This window comes from Lepidochelys kempii, chromosome 27, assembly GCF_965140285.1.
Source record: "Lepidochelys kempii isolate rLepKem1 chromosome 27, rLepKem1.hap1, whole genome shotgun sequence".
Lineage (NCBI taxonomy): Eukaryota > Metazoa > Chordata > Testudines > Cheloniidae > Lepidochelys > Lepidochelys kempii.
Window position 1 is genome coordinate 16,168,561 of NC_136406.1, and position 22,392 is coordinate 16,190,952.

Consider the following 22,392-nt stretch of genomic DNA (forward strand, 5'->3'; position numbering starts at 1 on the left):
CCATGAGCGGTGGCCTCCATTATTAAGAGGTGCTATTCAGATTAAATTTCCCTCTTGAAGAATTCCTGTCTGAAGAAGGTCAAGGTGGGATTTGGGTCTGTACCCTTGAAGATAATCAAAGGTGATGGTGAAGGGTAGTGGAGTTGATGGAGTTAATTCTAGCATTCGATGCTGCTGCAAGCTGCTGTTGTGTTTATGTGTGGTGAACAGGATAGAGGGATGTCATTCTAGAAGTGGCCTCATAAAATGTGGATAAACATTCGTAATTTATATGCTTATCAGAACTGAGACTAAATTCTAAATATTTTGAGTTTCTCTCTCTGCTGGTATTAACAAGTGAGGTACAGAGTTTCACAGTTTATTGTAACTATAGTTGTGACCAAATATATAACTTGTAATAGTAAAAAAGTTTATTGAAATAGACTAGCAAATGAAATTAGAATATCAGAATATACTTTTTAGTTTCCATTAAAGAATATTTTCCAATTAAGTAGAAAAATGAGAAACTCTTGGTGTAATTCTGATTTTAAAAATAGAAATTATTTCCTCAGACCACTCAGGATGCTGCACTTGTTCGGGAGATTTCCTCCTTTCTTGACTCTTGGTTTTGACACCTGTAAAAGGATCACCTGTGCAATCTTGATGCTGTTTATTTAGTTGGCTTTTCTTCAAAAAGTCACAAGGGAACATATTTTCACGGTGGAATATAAATCCCTATCAGAATAATTATACATGAAGCAAAGGTGTATTGTATTTTGAATTATGAAAACTGGTGTGACAACTATTACATACCTTGGCAAGTTGAGACTAGAGCTCTAATTCCAGTGCATCAAGAGTGCCTTTTAGTCTCATTATTTCACTCTTTCTTGAGCTTTGTTGATCAACATTGGCAGAAATCACTTGTTGCAGGGCTCCATACTGTAATACCACAATCAAATAAAAATAAAATGTTAGTTAATGAAATAAAAACAGTGTTTCATATACTTGCTATACCTTTCAAATAATGCCATTTTTACCTGAGAGTTGAACTGTTCTTCTGTCTCTCTGTGATTCTTTTGTGCAAGGGCTTCATACCGTGCTGTCTTCTCATTTAGTCAGATAAACTCTTGGAGATGCATCCATTTCAACATTGATATCACCGCTAGTAACCCTTTGAAAACTTTTTAGTTTCTGGAGAAGACGAAACCAGGAGGACTTTAATAACACAGTGAAGTAACACTATAAGATATGAAAAAGTGATCACCGCCTGGAATAAGTTTAACACAGCCCTGACTGTATCCACAAAGTGAGACTGTCTTTGGATCATTTGATCTAGGCCATGATTCAGTGAGGTATTTAAGTACCTGCTTACTTACATGAGTAATCCCATTGACACGTTCTCTGAGCCTGGGTCTACACTATGAGCTGGGGTGTGATTTCCCTGCTCATGTATGCTTACTCGCAGTAGATCGCATTGACCTAGCATGGGTATAAATAGCAATATTGCTGTGGTAGCATGGGTAGCGGCAGCTTGAGGCACAACTCCTTCCAAAGCTGGAACCACCACTACAGTCTAGGCCACTAGATGTTCTAAGAGGTCCACCACTACCACTCGTACTGATTGAGGAAAGGCATGAGAATAGAGACAGATATGGCATTAAAACAGAAGTGGGAACTGCCCCAGTATATCAGACGGTGTATCAGCCAGGCAGATTTTTAGCCGGTATATGTGTAATTAACAGAGGTTTTCATTCCTGAATTTTGTCTCCTCATAGCAAAATGTAGTTTGACAAGTTAATGTCTATTATCTACAATCGGGCAATTTTTTTCTAATGTTTTTGCTAACTTTATTAAGTACACTTTCATAGAAATATGTTCTTAGGATATTTGTTATGCCAAGGATTGTTATGGCAGTAGGTAAAGTAGAGAAAAACTTATTTCACTATTCTTTTAATCTTTTATTTAGATGAGCAATCTTTTTCCCCTTTTAACTTTAGCTCTGCTACATTCTCTTCATCTTTCACACCTCATAATTTCAACAGGAAACAGAACAAAACTTAGAATGACATATCTGAACAGCACTGCTACCTGGATTATTAGTTTTGCATTTTTTATTTTTAGCAAAGAAAGGAACATCAGATCCGTTGTCATTGTTTGACTCAAAGACATAATTTAGCCAATGCACAGATTTCTTCTTAAGTTATTTTTAAACAAATTTGGTACTAAAACCTGAGCTGTGCATTTGCTCCACAGGAGCCTGCCAGTGAAAGTCCTGGTATGGGGGGGGGCGGTATTCACTAAAGCAAAAAGTTCTTTCTAATTTGGGATTTATAAGAGGCTGAGATATTGCCTGGTAAATTCATTTTATAATCTGAGCTCACTGGAATTCTTTAGCAAATATTGATTGTAAAAGAGGATTTCACTGGTTGTTGCAATAAATCATCTAGTTTATTTTGTAAAAAGAAAAGGAGTACTTGTGGCACTTAAGAGACTAACCAATTTATTTGAGCATAAGCTTTCGTGAGCTACAGCTCACTTCATCGGATGCATACTATGGAAAGTGTAGAAGATCTTATTATATACACAGAAAGCATGAAAAAATACCTCCTCCCACCCCACTCTCCTGCTACACAGACTATGCTGACAGCTTGTGCCACACGCTCTCAAAGAAACTGCAGAATCACCTGATCAACATCCTCTACAGCAAACAGGGAAAGATTAAGAATGAGCTCTCCAAAATGGATACTCTCATAAAAAACCAACCTTCCACACAAACTTCCTCGTGGCTGGACTTTACTAAAACTAAGCAAGCCATTTACAACACACACTTTGCTTCTCTACAAAAGAAAAAGGACACTAAACTTTCTAAACTACTACATGCCACAAGGGGCTACAGCAGTGGTTCCCTCAACCCACCCAGCAATGTTGTTAACCTATCCAACTATACTCTCAGCCCAGCAGAAGCAGCTGTCCTATCTCGGGGCCTCTCCTTCTGCCCCTCCACCCCCACGAACATGATACAGTTCTGTGGTGACCTGAAATCCTATTTTCGATGTCTCCGACTCAAGGAATATTTCCAGCATACCTCTGAACAACATACTAATCCACAGAGACCTCCCTACCAACACTACAAAAAGAAGGATTCTAGGTGGACTCCTCCTGAAGGTCGAAACAGCAGACTGGACTTCTACATAGAGTGCTTCCGCCGACATGCACGGGCTGAAATTGTGGAAAAGCAGCATCACTTGCCCCTAACCTCAGCCGTGCGGAACACAATGCCATCCACAGCCTCAGAAACAACTCTGACATCATAATCAAAAAGGCTGACAAAGGAGGTGCTGTCTTCATCATGAATAGGTCAGAACATGAACAAGAGGCTGCTCGGCAGCTCTCCAGCACCACTTTCTACAAGCCATTACGCTATGATCCCACTGAGAGTTACCAAAAGCAACTACAGCATTTGTTCAAGAAACTCCCGGAAAAAGCACAAGATCAAATCCGCACAGACACAACCCTGGAACCCCGACCTGGGATATTCCATCTACTACCCAAGATCCATAAACCTGGAAATCCTGGGCGCCCCATCATCTCAGGCATTGGCACCCTGACAGCAGAACTGTCTGGCTATGTAGACTCCTTCCTCAGGCCCTACGCTACCAGCACTCCCAGCTACCTTCGAGACACCACTGACTTCCTGAGGAAACTACAATCCATCGGTGATCTTCCTGATAACACCATCCTGGCCACTATGGATGTAGAAGCCCTCTACACCAACATTCCACGCAAAGATGGACTACAAGCCGTCAAGAACACTATCCCTGATAATGTCACGGCTAACCTGATGGCTGAACTTTGTGACTTTGTCCTTACCCATAACTATTTTACATTTGGGGACAATGTATACCTTCAGGTCAGCGGCACTGCTATGGGTACCCGCATGGCCTCACAGTATGCCAACATTTTTAGGGCTGATTTAGAACACCGCTTCCTCAGCTCTCGTCCCCTAACGCCCCTACTCTACTTGCGCTATATTGATGACATCTTCATCATCTGGACCCATGGAAAAGAAGCCCTTGAGGAATTCCACCATGATTTCAACAATTTCCATCCCACCATCAACCTCAGCCTGGACCAGTCCACACAAGAGATCCACTTCCTGGACACTACAGTGCTAATAAACGATGGTCACATAAACACCACCCTATACCGGAAACCTACTGACCGCTATTCCTACCTACATGCCTCCAGCTTTCACTCTGACCACACCACACGATCCATCGTCTACAGCCAAGCTCTGCGATACAACCGCATTTGCTCCAACCCCTCAGACAGAGACAGACACCTAAAAGATCTCTATCAAGCATTCTTACAACTACAGTACCCACCTGCGGAAGTGAAGAAACAGATTGATAGAGCCAGAAGAGTTCCCAGAAGTCACCTACTACAGGACAGGCCTAACAAAGAAAATAACAGAACGCCACTAGCCGTCACCTTCAGCCCCCAACTAAAATCCCTCCAACGCATTATTAAGGATCTACAACCTATCCTGAAGGATGACCCAACACTCTCACAAATCTTGGGAGACAGGCCAGTCCTTGCCTACAGACAGCCCCCCAACCTGAAGCAAATACTCACCAGCAACCACATACCACACAACAGAACCACTAACCCAGGAGCCTATCCTTGCAACAAGCCCGTTCCCAACTGTGCCCACGTATCTATTCAGGGGACACCATCACAGGGCCTAATAACATCAGCCACACCATCAGAGGCTCGTTCACCTGCACATCCACCAATGTGATATATGCCATCATGTGCCAGCAGTGCCCCTCTGCCATGGACATTGGTCAAACTGGACAGTCTCTACGTAAAAGAATAAATGGACACAAATCAGATGTCAAGAATTATAACATTCATAAACCAGTCGGAGAACACTTCAATCTCTCTGGTCACGCGATTACAGACATGAGTCACTATTTTACAACAAAAAAACTTCAAATCCAGACTCCAGCGAGAAACTGCTGAATTGGAATTCATTTGCAAATTGGATACAATTAACTTAGGCTTGAATAGAGACTGGGAGTGGCTAAGTCATTATGCAAGGTAGCCTATTTCCCCTTGTTTTTTCCTACCCCCCCCCAAGACGTTCTTGTTAAACCCTGGATTTATGCTGGAAATGGCCCACCTTGATTATCATACACATTGTAAGGAGAGTGGTCACTTTAGATATGCTATTACCAGCAGGAGAGTGGGGTGGGAGGAGGTATTTTTTCATGCTTTGTGTGTATGTAATAAGATCTTCTACACTTTCCACAGTATGCATCTGATGAAGTTAGCTGTAGCTCACGAAAGCTTATGTTCAAATAAATTGGTTAGTCTCTAAGGTGCCACAAGTACTCCTTTTCTTTTTGCAAATACAGACTAACATGGCTGTTACTCTGAAACCTAGTTTATTTTGTGTTGCAGCTATCAATGCATTTAATAATAATAATAATTAATAAAATATGTATATAGTGATTTTGTGTAAGGGGCTGCTTCCTGACTTTGAACTTGTCTCAGGAAGGATTACTAGCATTGTAAGAAAAAATTGGTGCATAAAACAAATACCACAACTTTTGTCTATTTAACAGTTTTTCAAAGAGATTTACAATACCTAGTGCAGTTTTTCATTTTTTCTACCACAAGCACAATAAACATTTTCCCAGCTAAAATTGTATGTTGGTTATGAAAATGAAACTTAAGCATCACAGTGGAAGTTCAGTTTGGGAGAAATTCTCAAAAAGTAATATGGAACAGATGATCAAGTGTCCTCTTTTTAAAAAGAGCAAGTCATTTCAAATTGAAATGTGCTATTATAACCAGTGCATGAGTACAGTTGCAGCAGGATTCCTGTTACTTGCACCTGGTATAGAAATGTCAGCACCCACACTATCCCTTATGGGGTTTGTGGTCGGACATATTTCTGGGTGCAGCCCACAGGTTGGGACTGCATACTATATAGTTCCTCTTTTAATAAAAATAGCAAAAGTGTTAGAAGCTAGGCCTCCAGATAGTGTCACTGAAATAATAGCAGCAGAAGATAAATTAGCAGCATTTCATCTTCCATAATTCCAGTGCATTAAACTTAACTCTGTGAGTATAAATTCTGCCCTTGACATAGACAGGAGGGTTACATTGTTAATCAAACCCAGTTACCAAATTGTTTGAGCTTTGCCCAACACTAGAATCAGACAGTACTTAATTCACATAAAAATAATCGGGGCAATGTATATAATTAGCAAAATTAAGAAAGTTTATTGACATACACCAGAACATATATATATTTTTTTGTTTTGCTTTGCATAATAGAACACTTCTGATTAAAGTGAAAAGAAAAAGCAAAGACCTTTCACTAGACTCTCCCTTTTTAAGGAAAGAAAATATTTCCATAGCCACTCGGGATGATGCATTTACTCATTTGCATTCATTCTGGTCACTTTGTATTAGTATCTGTAAAAGGACCATATCTTGATGTTGTTTATCTTATTGGCTTCTCTTCAACTGACTGGACATTAGATGATGTGATTCTACCATGCTGATCTAACTCTTCAATGATTGTTTTAAATACTCTGATTTTTGTTGGTTCTGAACATGAAATAGAAAATGTGAATGTCAAAACTTAAATATAAGATAAAAAGTAATGCTCAATTCACTGTCATTTTTTTGCAAAGGATATGTTTCAGATATACTATAGTACATCAATCAAACATTGATTGTAGGCAGACAGTGGCGTAAATTAATTTAAGATACTACAAGGACTTCTTCATTTCTTTCTTAACTCGGAGGATGAAATTCCTCATTACCATTTTGGGATAAGAACTTGACTAAAATACTCCATTATATTTAAAGAAAGTCAATTAGATTAATAACAAACAACTAACACATACTGAGAGCATATTTTTTACTCATAAATAATAGCCAAAAACCCCAACATTCTTCTTCTACACCTGAATTGCCAAGATCTCTACAGCCTAATAACAAAAATCATAGGAAAACAAACACAGAAACTGATTTCCTTTGCTGATATCACCTGACTTAGAATCAGAGCTTGCAGATCCAGAACGTCTAGATCCCAACTCTGCACCAGAGCCAGAACCAGTAGATTCTGAAACCGTAGCAGATCCTGTACCTCTCAATTCCAAACCTGTGCCAGATCCTAGATTTCTAGATCCTGAATCCCCAGATATAGAACTTCTAAATCCAGGACCTCCATATCCGGAATCACTGTAATAAGTAATATTTTATTTTAATTATTATTTAACTATATTTTCAGCTCTCCCATTATACGCAGTGTGGAACAAAAGTAGAGAATGAGATTTTGTGCTTCGCCTCTAAAATTTGCAGCGCAGAACTTGAAGCACAGGGAGATGAGGGATTAAGGTGGCTTTAAACCAGGGGTTCCCAAACTTTTTACTAAGGAAACCCACCAACTGCATTTTGTCTTTATTTTTGTGCCCTAGCCAGGGACCAAATTCGTGGGGTGGAGGGTGGGGAGGCAAAATCATAGGCCAGCATCCCCTTCTTCTCGTCCCACTGAGGGGGAACTGATCACCCACAGCAGTACCCTCTGTCCTGGCACTGCAGCCCTAATCCTGGCCTGGTGTGGAGGGGAGACCCCAAGAAAATGGGGTTGGAGAACAAGACTGTGCTGTGTTCACTCTGCAGCAGTAGGTCCATTCCCACAGGATTGGGCCTGCCTCCCCGCTCTAGGCAGTCCATCCTGGTGCATGGTGTCACAGCCCCATCAGGTTTGGCTCAGCCACCCCTCCGTCATGATGGAGGGGTAGCCAGGCCAAATCTGAGTGGCGCAACCACCCCTTAGATTGGAATGCCTGGAGTGGGAAGCCCGGCCCTGCGGGACAGGAGCTATCGCTGCAGGGTGAGTGAATGGCAGGTTTATTCTCCAACCCCTCTGCACGAGGCCTGCGACCCATGGAGAACCTTCTGGCAACCCACTGGTGGGTTGGGGTCCACTGTTTCGGAAACATCACTTTAAGCAACCTTCATATCCTCCTAGTCCTGAGCTGGACTAGGCTCTGCGACCAGAGCCCTATGGGCTGCAGTGCCACCTGGAATCTCCACATTGTTGCATGTTCCAGCCTTGGGCTTGACATGCTGTTCCTGCCTCCATCCCCCTCCCTGGCATGCCCATATTCCTGTGCTTGCCAGAGAATCCCTGGACAACAACTTTAGGGCTGTCTTTCACAGTTCCAGCACTGGGAGAATTTTCTATCAACTGGAACTGAGGCTTGTAGAGTCCCTTTACACTGGTCCTGCCCTTTTATCTCATTTAAAGAGGCTGGAGTATGAGTGACGATTTAATCTGCAGTCCCTGCCCAAGGAGCATGCATTTCAAACGAAACAATCCATTTCAGACACATTGTATATCAGATTATATGAAAGTCTGATATCAGAGTAGTACTGATGGCCAGTTTCAATGAAAGGTTTTGTGGAAAAAGGTTTGTTTTAAGAATGGATTTGAATGAAGAAATGGTGACTCTTTTACACAAAGGAGGGAGATATTTACCATATAGTAATATTAAAATTTCAAGGAATACAGAGAGATTTCAAAAGGGAATCAGAATTTTATGAGTCTGTCAATATTTTAAAGGGTTGTAGAAAACATAAATGTTTAACATAAGATTTTTTTTCTTAGTAATTTTAATGCAATATCAAATTAGATCCCGCTAAACCGCACTAACATGAAGTGGCAGTAGTCAGAGAACAGTGATACATGTAGTACCTAGACTAGAGAGTGGATAATACATCCAGAGCTGGGTGAATTTTTTATGACACATAGTTTACTTGCTGAAACTGCTGTTTCTGGCTTGATCGAAACTATTTGTGAAATTGAGTCGAATTCGCTGAATTGTTTTGGACAAAAAAAAATTTCAAAAGTTGATGCATTTTGGTGTTTTGCTTAGAAATGTAGTTAGATATATTTAAAAAACAAAACCAAAAAGAGGTTAAAAGCACCTAAAACCAAAGTGAACCCCTCCCCCCCCCAAATTTTTGTTCTGGGTCAAATAAAACATTTTGTTTGATCTGAAACAGAATTTTTTTTGTTTTTTGTTTTGGCAAGGAAAACTGAAAAAATTGCCTTTCTAGTCGACCCCAAAAGATGTAAAAAAAATTTTCACTTTCCTAAAAAAATCAGTTATTTGTTTAGCTGTAAATACTTTGTTTCCTTCAGTACTCTTCCCTTTTCTTAACTTCCCTCTCCATCTAGCAGGCGGTGGTAAACCTCAGTCTCATTTTCCAGATGAATCTTGATGTCCAGGAGTAATTCATACTCTGAATTCTGGCATTCCATATCATCCCTTATCTGTTGCACTTGTGTCTCCATGCTGCTAATCGCCACTTGTATTTCTGAAAGTTGTGCACAATAACAACCTTCTGTCTCTGTCAAGGTGGCTTCAAGAGATTGTTTCTGACATAGAATAAGAATGCACAGTACTATTATGAGGGGGTGGAAGAAAAACCTTAATAACAATGAGATATGAGCACATGAAATTTAGGAGCCTAAGCCCCATCTTCAAAAGGAATGTAGCCACTTGGAGCCAAAGTCTCATTAACATTTTACCTTAGATCTTTGGTTTAATAACATGGAATATAAAGATAAAGAAAGCAGGTTTTATTATTTAGTATAACAAACCACTCAACAATTAGTAATGCACAATTTTAACTCTTTAAAATGGTCACATATTAGTTTTCTTTGTTGATATACCACTTAGGAGCCAAAGTCCCATTAAAAATTTGACCTTAGATCTTTAGAAATTAATTTAAGAGGTATCTATTCTCATACCAGAACAAGTTGGGATTTCAGCTCTATCTCCAAGGCTTGAAGAGTGCGTTTCAGTTCAGTAATCTGCTTTTTGTTGGTACTGGTCTCCTCAGCTCTAAAGTTGATCTGTACATTGAATTCTTTACTCTGAGGTATTGCAATAACAAAAAAAAAGTTATTTAGTGAAGCAAAATGTCCAAGTTTCATGGAATTGAGTCTGCTTTCAGAACACTTGTTAGCATATAGTTACCTTTTCACTGAACCAGGCTTCAGCGTCTTTCCGATTTTTCTCAGTGAGGGCCTCATACTCTGCTCTCATTTTATTCAGATGAGTAGTGATACCAATTCCTGGAGTAGCATTAATTTCTACATTAGCATCACCAGAGATCGTGCTTTGCAAACTTTTCATTTCCTAAATGAAGAGAAAAGAAGACTTGTGCCTTGATCCTGCAAGGAACTAAGTTCTCTAGCCTTCATGCTCAGTGTTCAGAGTACCTTAAGGAAATGTCTATGCTGCAGTGTAAGCCCAGGGTTCAAATTCAGGCTCAAACTGAATCTCACTTCCCTACAAATCATGTTAACCCAGGGTCCGAGGACCCCACAGATGTGGAGGGTCTGAGCCTGAATCAGTCTGGGACTTAGGTTCAAGCCCTACTGCTTTGTAGTGTAGATGCAGCCCCACTAGACTTCTGGGAGTCAAGCAAAAGTATTCCACAATCCCGTGAGCCGACTTGCTTTGTCCTTTGAACAGTCAAGTTTGGTGGACAGACAGTTTTCCCATGCTTGCACCATAAACAAAGAGCTAGCATGGCCACATTTTGAGAGGGCAGTAGGAAGTCTGAGATGTGGATGGTTAGATTTGGCCCTGTATAATACAGTGTAGGCACTTGAGCACCACGTTGGGACCCAGGGTTCAACAATTCCTAACCTGGAGTTACAAATGAGTGTAGACATACCCTAAGTGGCTTGTTCGTGGTCTGCCTAGTTCTATTGCTTTTTATGCCATGTGTAAGTAGAGTCAGGATGAGCTCCACCCTGACATCTGGTGGTGAGGTGTGGCGAGTTTTCAGGGGCTGATCTCATTTGCATAGGCACACCCCCCCCCCCGCCTAGAATGAGGCCATAGCTGCCCAAATGGTCACTTTGGCTGCTCTGGGATCCCCAGTGTCTCTGTTATTGGGGCAGGAAGAATACATTGTTATTACCCTGATTATGGGAATCAAGGACAGTGGAACTGTACTTGGCCTTTTGTTATGATGGAGGGACTCGCCATTAACTAAGTAGCGTTCGCTAGGCAAGGGACATGGGTTCCAAAACTCTGTGAATTGAGAGAGGCTGGAGACGGGTATTAGTACCTGGTGGTGTGGGCCCCTTTGTGAGGGCCTGAAACATCAATTGCACCTCTGTCTCTCTCCACTGTGGAACATCAGAGCTAATTTTGGGTCTATTAGGAGTCTAGCTACACTTGCTGAGCTGAATTCACTTTGGCCTTATGGTGCACCAGCACTGAGGCTCCCACTACTACAAGCTGAAATCACTAAAGAGCTAAAATCACTGAGCACTGTGTCCAGTAGTGGGGAGCCTGAAGATCTGGAGTGGAGCAGAGCAGTTCATGGACCGGCTGGTGGAGCAGTTCATGGGATGGCGGGAGCTGCTTGTGGGATGCGGAGCGGAGCAGTTCGTGGGACAGTTGGTGGAGCGGAGCGGCTCGGAGTGAAGTGCGCGCGCACACACACACATACAAAAAACACTCTGCAGATGAACTCTGGGGCTGGACTTTTGGGTTGTTGGACTTTGGGTGATTTCTGGATTGCTGGACTCGAGACATTTGGGTTGTGGGACTCAAGAACCTGAGGGAAAGGACATGGCCCAATTTGCTGGGGTGGGTCTTTGCTCATGGTTTGGTTGATGAACCCTAGTTGTGGTGTTTTCCCAATTTAATGCTGATGTCGTTTACCTCATGTTATTAAAGATTCTCTGTTACACCGAGACTCTGTGCTTGCGAGAGGGGAAGTATTGCCTCTTTGAGGCACCCAGGGGTGTGTGTAAGATTTTCCCAGGTCACTGGGTGGGGGCTCGAGCCAGTTTTGCATTTGCTTTGATGAGAGGGAACCCCTGTGTACTGAACCCGGCCCTTGCTGCTATCAACTCGGCCTAGCAGAAGGGTTACACATGTATACTTGTTTCAAGTACATGGGGATAAGATTTGCCTACTAACAAAGTATTCCATCTAACAGTAAGTAATAACAAAGTGTAAAAACCATTTTAAAAAGACTAGCTGCATAGCCCTTTATAAAAATACCTGCCAATTTATGATTAACATCCAGATTTAAAAGATTAAGCACTTAAATTTAAAAATCCAGTATTATGCTTTTAAATTTTGTTTTAAAGTACTGAGTTAATTATAATACACACGAGGAATTTTTTCCCCAAAGTCTCAGGATGTAAATTCAGAATTTTGTTTTCAATATATAGTTTAATTAATAAATCTGTTTGGAAAGATGAATCAGAGCCATTAAATGTATGTGAGCACTCTGTTTTGGCCAAGAATTCTCTAAATCATATAGTATTAAAATATAAAATAGTTTAAAACTAAGATTGAGTGTCATTAAAATTTTGCCACATGAATTAATATGTGAAGGAATTTGCTTCCACATCTCTTTATTTATCAAGTGTATTGCTCTGTACATCCATAGAGGGGCAAAAAAGTACAACTTTATTTCATGTTCTTTTACCTAAAGAAATCATAAGGCAATCCTCTTGATTTGTAAAGACATATGAAAATTAATCCTTTTCTTTCAAATGTAAATCTTTGCAAAATTGCAACAAATCCCTCCCTTATTGCCAGTTATGAATTCTAACAATGTCTGACTAGTATAAATGCTACAACTCACTAAATAATTGGCTAGATTGCGTCTTTGCCAGAAGTCATGAATGAGGATCAGTGTTGTTGTTCTACTGCACCATGAGAAGACCAGGGACCATATTGTGGCACCAGAGACTCAGTAAGGTTCCTGGTTCCCTGCTTATTCTGTGGGGAAGTAATCTGTGCCAGCCCCCTACCCGGTGCAGATTACTTCCTCCTCCATGCAGGCTCAGCTGTGCTGAGTGTGGAGCCAAATCTCTCTCCACTCCCAACTCTTGCCAGCCCACTTCCCACTAGCCACGTACTTGGAATGGGGAGTAGTGACACTGCAGAGACTGCTCTTTTCAGCACTGCTACCTGCAATATTGATACACTGCACAGAAGAGCAGGGGGGCACCAGACACAATCTTTCTCCTCTGCATGGTGTGCAGCGTGAGTGAGAATCTTGCTCAATATCAAATTATCAAAATTTACAATTTATTTTGTCCTTAAATTTTTCTGAAAAGCAGTCTCTTTTATAATGTATACCCCCAAAGAATAAAAATATTATCTAATCCTTCAAAACAATAATTTACAAAGATAGTATGCAATGAATTATTAATAAACAAACATCTTGGGCCTGATTCTCAGCTGCTTAAATCAGCGTACCTTCATTGACTTCAGTGGAGCTACACCCGTTTATAAAAACTGAGAAATTTGGTCCCTTGACTTCAGGAAGCTAGTTATAGATCCTGCCTTACCTCCTCATGGTTCTTCTTGAGGTAAGCCTGCTCTTCATTCAGGTTTTTAGTCTGCATCTCCAGGTCACTCTTGGCAAGAGTTATTTCATCCAGGACTTTACGTAGACCATTGATGTCGGCTTCAACACTTTGGTGGAGGTGTATCTCATTCTCATATCTAAAAAGAATTGTTAAAAGAAGTAGGGTCAAATTGTAATACCATAGCCATTGCTGCATGGTATCTTATTCCACAAACAGTACATTTAAATCAGTGGGCTTACTCACTGAATAAGGTACTTCTCAGTGTGAATAAGGTTGGCAGAATCTGGCCCTTAAGTCTAGAAATCAATTTAGATCATTTGAGTAAAAATTATTTGTTTTCATCTCTTTTGCTAATTTGTAAGTTCTGGAAAATGCATGCAATCAAAATTTCCATTGACTGAAAGATTGGGTTGATGGCCATTGGACATTAGTTTTACAATCTAAATCCCTCTACAATTCTATTATTTTTATAAACCACCAAATGTGTGCTAAAATCTGAGTTATACATTGTATTACACAAAGAGTAGTTGTAAAATATTTTCACAATATGAATTTTTTACAGAGATGTTAATCAGTGCTGGAATCTGTAAAAAGATTTAAGAATTATGCTTGGAACAGTGTCTCCTTCAAATGCAAAAGAGAGAATATTGAAAGATTCTAGTACAGTGGTCTAATAGTATTAACTTTTGCATGATTTTGGCAATACATGTCTAATATAATTAATTCAACTTACTTCGGTCTGAAGTCAGCAGCAGCCAGCTTGGCATTGTCAATTTGCAGAATGATCCTGGCATTGTCAACAGTTGCAGCAATGATCTAAAAAACAGCAGGAGGTACTGAAAAATAAGTTATTTCTTGGACTCTTGTAAGTTTGACAGGTTTACTTGTGTCTCATGGATTGGATGAACTTAATCAAAGTCAATGGAGAAAAAATTTAAGTAGTTAAAAAAACGATATCTGATACTTACATGAATATCTTACTTACATGATATCTGATACTTACATGAATAACTAAAATGATAAAATATTTGCTTATCTTGGTTAGTTCAGTATTTTAGAAATATTTAATCATTTGTCCACATTCTCCTTTTTGTTACTCCGTTCATGCTTATTCTCATTTTTCTTTTTCCATATCCTTTTCCAATAGTTAACCTAACACCAGGTGTGCATCAACTTCATACCCCCTCTAAAATAAAGCCACATTAGGACAATGTTTGACACAATGATCTCTTTCTTGTAGTTTCCTTTAATTCTGGCAGTCTTTATAGCTCTCTACTTTTGGAGATTTGTGAATATCTCCTGGGTTATGTCAGTGAACTTCCGCTGATTTTCTTAAACTTGATCTTCATTATGAACCTATTGAGTACACTCAGGTCCCTGGAGCCCAATCCTGCTGCAAATGAAATTGTCAACTTACTTATAATGTAGGCTTGATATTTGACATTAATATTAGCCAGAGACATAGTTAACAATTTACTTTTCAGAATAAGACAATAATTAAATACATTATTTAATCCCAATAAGAAATTGTTTAAAAATATAACTTCTTACCTGATTTACAAGGTTTTCAATAATAGCACAGTATTTACTGTAGTTGTGAGGTCTTCCATCAGTATGTGGTCCAAATTTCTCTTACCAGTCCTTGATTTTGTGTTCAAGCTCTGTATTTGCCTCTTCCAGAGCATTTACTTTGCCCAGGTAGGAGGCCAAACGGTCATTAAGGTTCTGCAAGGTTTCCTTTTCGCTACCTGAGAGAAGTCCACCATCTCCGCCTGTAGCACCAACAGCACCATAACAGAAGTTATAAAAGGATCCACCTGCTCCACTTCCAATGCCACACCATCCAGAACCAGCACCCCAGCCTCCGCCAGACCCATACTTTCCCACTCCAGAACCTCCACCCAAGCTACATGCTCCACCACTAGGTATTTTTATAGATGCACCGCCACTCCAGCACCCTGTCTTGTTGAGTCAGACATGCCAGTCTGCTCCAGCACAGACCCAGGGTCTGAACCAGGTGCCCCAAAACTGCAGACTTAACTGAAAATAACTTAAGAAGAGTTCCTGTCTTTAACACTCAGATACCCAACTCCCATTGGGGTCCAAACCCCAAATAAATCCATTTTACCGGTAAACTCATAAAATGTTCGCCCTCTATAATACTGATAGAGAGATATGCATAGCTGTCCCCCCCCCAGTAAAAAGTGATTTTGTTAAATTCAAAAAGTAGGATTTAAATGGTTCCAAGTAGTAACAGACAGAACAAAGTGAATTACCAAGTAAAATAAAATAAAACATGCAAGTCTGTCTAGTAAAGTAGTAAAACTGAATACAGATAAAATCTCACCCTCAGAGATGTTTCAATAAGTTTCTTTCACAGACTGGACTCCTTCCTAGTCTGGGCACAATCCTTTTCCCTGGTACAGCCCTTGTTCCAGCTCAGGTGGTAGCTAGGGGATTCCTCATGATTACCACCCCCTTTGTTCTGCTCCACCCACTTATATATCTTTTGTATAAAGCAGGAATCCTTTGTCCCTCTGGGATCCCACCCATTCTTCTCAATGGAAAAGTACCATGTTAAAGATGAATTCCAGTTCAGGTGACATGATCACATGTCACTGTAAGACTTCATTACCCACTTGCAAGCCCACAGGTATACAGGAAGACTTACAAGTAAAACAGAGACATATACAGGTAATTGTCCTTGGTAATGGGAGCCATTAAGATTCCAAACCACCCTTAATGGCCCACACTTTGCATAACTACAATAGGACCTCAGAGTTATATTTCATATTTCTAGTTTCAGATATAAGAGTGATGCATTTATACAAATAGGATGACCACACTCAGTAGATTATAAGCTTTGTAATGATACTTTACAAGAGACCTTTTGCATGAAGCGTATTCCAGTTACATTATATTCACACTCATTAGCGTATTTTTATAAAATCATATAGAGTGCAACTTCACACTTTCTGTAATGAGTTACATGTGTTTGCAATTTTTGAAGTTCCTTTTGCCGGAAGGCTGTGCAAATACTTCTGGGTTGATTTCATCTTATTTTGTTTCTTCAATCAGGATAGTGCTGAATAACTATGGGCTAAATTGTCACTTTACAATTTTCCCTGAGCAAGGGGATGCATGTAGTTGTGTTTCCCCAGAAGCAGCCTGGCAAGCCAGTTTTGACTCAGAGCTTTCTGGTCTCTTCACTGCAGTGGGTAGGTAATGTTCTATACTGGGTTTATGCCTGGCTCAGCATATATAATCTGGCACATCACACAGAGGGTCGGAGCCAAGGCTCTGTCTAGTCCCTGCCCCATCCTGCTCACCTGCAAAATGTGGAGGTGTGGGGAGGAAATAGTGGTTCTTTTTCGAGTGGATCTGCATATTCCCACTTATGGGTATTGTGCCACCTAGTGGTGCATAAGAGCAGAACCTTTTCCAACCAGTGTCAGAGTGCTTATGCGTCCTCTTCTGCCCCTCTGCTCAGCATCTCTGAACGTTCTGATTGTGAGGCTATATAAAGGCTATATAAAGGGGTGCAGAGCCCTCCACCACCTCAGTTCCTTCCAATTGCATGCCAAAGATGGAAGGCAACTGCTCTGGTCCATTTGGATCTGGGTATTTTTCCTCTGTTCTTAGTGTTCTGTTAATTGTTTAGTATCGTGACCCTGGTCGCTGGAGGGGCCTCACTGAGATTGCTCAATCAGGGCAAACTGCAAAGAATGGGCGAGACGATCCTCCAAACTGATTATTCTAATAATTAGCAAAAAGAAAAGGAGGACTTGTGGCACCTTAGAGACTAACCAATTTATTTGAGCATAAGCTTTCGTGAGCTACAGCTCACTTCATCGGATGCTGTAGCTCACGAAAGCTTATGCTCAAATAAATTGGTTAGTCTCTAAGGTGCCACGAGTCCTCCTTTTCTTTTTGCGAATACAGACTAACACGGCTGTTACTCTGAAACCCATCTAATAATTAGGTTAATCAAGCCAGCAACAAAACAGCTTCTGCAATACCTTACTGGTTATCAAGAAGCTAAAATACAGCTCCCCTAAAGCAGTCCACCTGTGGTCTCCCACCCAGACAGCCCAGTCAAATATGGTGGTGATTATTTCAGATCTTATCTATATATAAAGTTCCACCAAGAGATTGGACACATTACCCACCAGGTCAATGAATAATTCAGATTTTACCCAAATGCACGCCTATAGCCAATTCTTATGAACTAATCTAAGATTTATTAAAAAAGAAAAGAGAGTACTGTGGTTAAAGATCATTACACATACATATATGGATAAAGTTCTTAGGTCAGTTTCATAGCAGAGATGGTGAGCTGCTAATTTGTAAAAAGTTTGTCCAGAATCAGTTCCATAGGTTATAGTCCAATAGGCAGTCATTGTGCAGCGTTTGTTTAAATTCTTCCATAAGAAACAGCAGAGTAATACAGAATTGAGCTGGAGGCCTCTGTCTTGTGACTTAAACTTCCCCTGACAAAGTTCAAGAGATTTGAGATGAACAGGATCAGGTCCCAAAGTTCTTTTATAGTTGAAGCGCAGCTGATAAACCTCTTGTCACAGCAAGCATTCCTTGATGAAGAATAGATAATGTATATTGTTGCTTTGAAGTCAATTCCTATTTCCTATGTATACACAGGCAGTTAGTTGCATTGACTAGCATATGGCAGTTAACCATTCAAATGTTCCCAGTAGGTAGTTTACTACAAACTTTACAGAGAAATAAAGACGATATTATTATAACACATGTTTCATCAAGAGTTCCTGTACCTGCTGTTGGTACCAGGGGACTACAACCCCTGAATGGATCTTGAATGGCTCCCAGCGGAGCAGATTACTGTCATACCAGTGAAAAAGGTCCACAGTAATTAGCTTGCATACACTGCAGTTTGTTCAAGAAGGAATTACACAAGTGGTAAAGGGTTACATTAAGCACATAACTCCTGTGTTAGACATTAAAGAACTATACAGTAAGAGCTTGAAGGGTAAACCCCTTTAAAATCCCTCCTGGCCAGAGGAAAAATCCTCTCACCTGTAAAGGGTTAAGAAGCTAAAGCTTAAACCTCGCTGGCACCTGACCAAAATGACCAATGAGGAGACAAGATATTGTCAAAAGCTGGGAGGAGGGAGAAAAACAAAGGGTCTGGGTCTGTCTGTGTGATGTTTTTGCCGGAGACAGAACAGGAATGGAGTCTTAGAACTTAGTAAGTAATCTAGCTAGGTATGTGTTAGATTATGATTTCTCGAAATGGCTGAGAAAATAGCTGTGCTGAATAGAATGAATATTCCTGTCTGTGTGTCTTTTTTGTAACTTAAGGTTTTGCCTAGAGGGATTCTCTATGTTTTGAATCTAATTACCCTGTAAGGTATTCACCATCCTGATTTTACAGAGGTGATTCTTTTTTTTACTTCTATTAAAAGTCTTCTTGTAAGGAAACTGAATGCTTTTTCATTGTTCTAAGATCCAAGGGTTTGTGTCTGTGGTCACCTATGCAAATTGGTGAGGATTTTTACCAAACCTTCCCCAGGAAGTGGGGTGCAAGGGGTGGGAGGATTTTGGGGGGAAAGACGTGTCCAAACTCTGTTTTTTCAGGAACCCAGATAAAGTTTGGTGGTGGCAGTGGAAATCCAAGGGCAAAGGGTAAAATAATATGTACCTTGGGGAAGTTTTAACCTAAGCTGGTAAAAGTAAGCTTAGGAGGTTTTCATGCAGGTCCCCACATCTGTACCCTAGAGTTCAGAGTGGGGAAGGAACCTTGACAGAGCTATACATTCCTCTTAGTGAGCCTCTCTTTCACAAACATACACAAACAGGCCCTGTGCTAGCCTCACACAGTTCCTGCTTGGCAAACGGAGAAGGTAGTTAACAATTCTATGGACGACTTCTCTCCAGGTCTGGTCTCCTCAGCCCTCTGGTCTGTCTCAGATTCCCTCAAGGCAAGGCTTTGGCTGCCTGGAAACCCCTCTGGTCACAGTCCTACTCGAGCCCACAGAGCAGAGTTTTGGCTACTCTGTCTAGCGCGCCGTGAAGCGTCAATTAAGGAATTCCCCCAACCGTAACGTAATTTGCTTGATTTTTATACTCTTTTTCCTCAGAGGAGTCACATGTCCTAAAAGCATGCCCAGTGGGCGTGTGGCTACTAATTTTTACTAATTAAAAATTTCCTAATTAATACTTTAGGAGGAGACTGCAGAGTGGTGCCAACTGAACATTATCCCACATTCACTCCCTTTTCAATCATTCACTTCAGCCTCCTGTCCTTCAGCAGGGTTGAGATGCCCCGGTGAGCCCATGCTCCATTCAGGATGTTCTGCATATGTTGTTTGCTTTCAAGTGGACATTTTTGCTGATCCAAAGATCAGTATTGATCATACACACAGAATGGAGCCAGTCAGTTTCACCTCTGCCATCTGCCTGATGCTAAGAGAAGGATTCTGCTCCCAGAATCCTCTTTCGCAGTTCAGTCACGTCAAGCCATGTTCTCACCATTCATTTAGTATGGCCACACCAATTCGGCACCATCCCAACACTTGCGATGGTACAGTCTCATTGCACTAGAGTTGGGGCAATGTCTTTTGCTTGTCTTAAGCAAGCCCCTGAGATTTGCAGGGCTGCTATCTGCAATTCTGTATACACATTTACTATCACATTATGCTTTCTATTTGGCTTTAAGGGGTGATGCTAGATTTGGTACAGTGGTGCTTCAGTCTCTGTTCTGTTCAGTTTCCTCCAAGTTATTTTCAGCACTGCTTATCAAACAATCCGTAAGTGGGAATATGCAAAGCAACTCAAAGAAGAAATTAAGGTTACTTACTTGTAACCGGAATTCTTCAATATAGCACCCGCCATCCCCTCTTTCTCAGAGTCCTTTTATTCTGTGTCTGTGGGTTGGTGGTGGAAGGAACTGAGATGGTGGAGGGCTCTGTGCCCCTTATACAGCCTTGCCCTCAGAATGTTCTGAGACACTGGGCAGCGAGGGAGGAAGGGGTAAATGAGTGCTCTGACAAACTGCTTGGAGAAGGTTTGGCTGTTAGGCATCAGTAGGTGGCACAATACCCATAAGTTTATATATGCAGAGCCACCTCGAAGAACTCAGTTTACAAGTAAGTAACCTTCATTTCTGTGGAGTCTGCTTCTTCTGCTGCACTGTGACCTTTGCAGTAGAAATATATTAATAAAGCCCTAGTTGTGACATTAGTTGAACAATAATACACTCATCCTGACGCTATATATTTTTATAACCGCTTAGAGGCCACTTTCACCTGAATAAAAACATGAAAAGAGGCCATTTATGGAAAAAGAACATTACTGAACCACAACTGCTTTGTGTCCTGTTTTCTGTTATTGATAATATTTTACTTTAAATAATGTCTCTCCACATAGTTCAACTTTTTCTGCTACTTTTGTTAGAGACCACATTTCAGCAAAGCACATAAGCACATGCTTAACTTTAAACATGAGTAGTTCCAATATTGGAACATGAGTAGTTCCAATAACTTGGCTGTAAAGTTGTTTATGAACTCCCAGATTATTAACTAGAACTGACTAGGAATTTAAATTAGATTGCTTGCTTACATAAGTAAGGTGAGTAGGATTTAGCTTAAATGGGTAAAAGGAAGTACTACTTTAAAGAAGTGTGTGTGTATATATATCACAGCCATAAGATTTAATAGCTTAGTAAAATTAAAAACAAATAAGACATATAGCATCTGCACTTACACTAGATTAAGATAAAAATTTTAATGGCTATTCTTTTCTTCAGAGCATCATATGATCCTATGTTGTGGTCTTAAAGAAAATATCCTGCAATGTTGTTGAAGTGGGGGTGGAGGAGAGGGAGAGGGCTTACATCTTTCTTGGGAGCATATGCCATAGCAGAAAAGGATACCGGACTAGGTAGACCATTGGTCTATTTTGGTATTGTAATTTCTAGGTTCACATAAGGGTAAAAGTGAATTAACCTCATTTTTTTTAGGTCCTGATGTCTATCCTCTGGACTTCATTTTTTTTATTTGAAAAATCATTAAAAAGAAATTCATCTCAACTGTGTCTGGCCCTAGCTAAATAAAAAATAAATTTGTACAGAACTTTACATTTACTGTGCATTTGCTAATGATCTTTGCAATAAAATGTGAAGTTATTTTAACCAGTTACCCCATTCAAGCCTGGTAAAAGCTACTGACTTGTTAAATCTCCTGTTTTGTTGAAATCATTTTCTGTATGTTGCAACACATACTCATTCCTAAACCTTGAAACACAAAACAGGTTTTTGGGCCATAAAAACAAGCTTTGTTAAATGATTAGTCATTCACATCAACTATTCTTACCCTATTAAGGAGTGAATACTTCTGTGATTTTGCCCTTCTCCATTCAATGAAGGTTTGGCTAGTTCTTCACCATGCTTGACTAATAAAGGTTCACAAGGGTAAGTTGTGATGCTGTTAGTCAAATCTGTCTTTTAAATGATCCTAGAACAATGGTTAACCAATTACAAATTATCATCCCCTGTGACATGTCTCAGAGTCTTTTTCCTAGTGACTCAGCAACGTGGAAATGGTAAGTCCCACTCCATCTCTTTTGTGCCATTCCTAAGGTGCAAATGGAATTACATCTGCTCCGAACTCCCCTGATGGGGATACCCCAATCTTACATCATCTTCCCCAAAGTTCCTGCAGGGGATATATTCAGATTGGAGAAGGACAGTCGCCTTACTGCCTAGCACACTGGCTCTGCACAGCTGGTTGACAGTACATTAGGACCAGCTTTTCGAAGGTATTTAGGTGCCCAAAGATGCAGCTAGATGCCTGGTGAGATTTGTCAAAAGGACCTAAGGAGGTTAAGCACCTATGGGACATTGAAATCAATAGAATTAGGTACCTAACCTGAGTAGGTGCTTTTGAAAAATCTCACTGGGCACCAAAATATATTTGAAAATCTGGCCGTTA

General features: G+C 40.4%; 1 protein-coding gene and 1 long non-coding RNA gene across 4 annotated transcripts in view; one reads left to right on the forward strand and one right to left on the reverse strand.

Moving 5' to 3' along the window:
* LOC140903888 (uncharacterized) overlaps nucleotides 1–22,392 on the forward strand; it is a 315,051-nt gene that overhangs the window by 22,442 nt on the left and 270,217 nt on the right. The window lies entirely within an intron of this gene.
* Nucleotides 491–20,399, reverse strand: LOC140903887 (keratin, type I cytoskeletal 10). Of its 3 annotated transcripts, XR_012156375.1 has the most exons (8): nucleotides 20,262–20,399; nucleotides 14,981–15,201; nucleotides 14,163–14,245; nucleotides 13,409–13,565; nucleotides 10,053–10,214; nucleotides 9,824–9,949; nucleotides 1,017–1,218; nucleotides 491–918 (listed from the first exon to the last, which is right to left on the reverse strand). XR_012156375.1 is itself a non-coding variant. In XM_073325825.1 (7 exons), exons 4-7 carry the CDS (start codon nucleotides 13,463–13,465, stop codon nucleotides 1,087–1,089), a joined length of 477 nt encoding a protein of 158 aa, XP_073181926.1. In that variant the 5' UTR covers nucleotides 13,466–13,565; nucleotides 14,163–14,245; nucleotides 14,981–15,201; nucleotides 20,262–20,399; the 3' UTR covers nucleotides 958–1,086. The 3 variants fall into 3 exon arrangements, 2 of the variants coding, with proteins under 2 accessions (XP_073181926.1, XP_073181925.1); XM_073325825.1 differs by lacking the exon at nucleotides 491–918 and having other exon boundaries at nucleotides 958–1,218; XM_073325824.1 differs by lacking the exons at nucleotides 491–918; nucleotides 1,017–1,218 and adding an exon at nucleotides 8,927–9,448.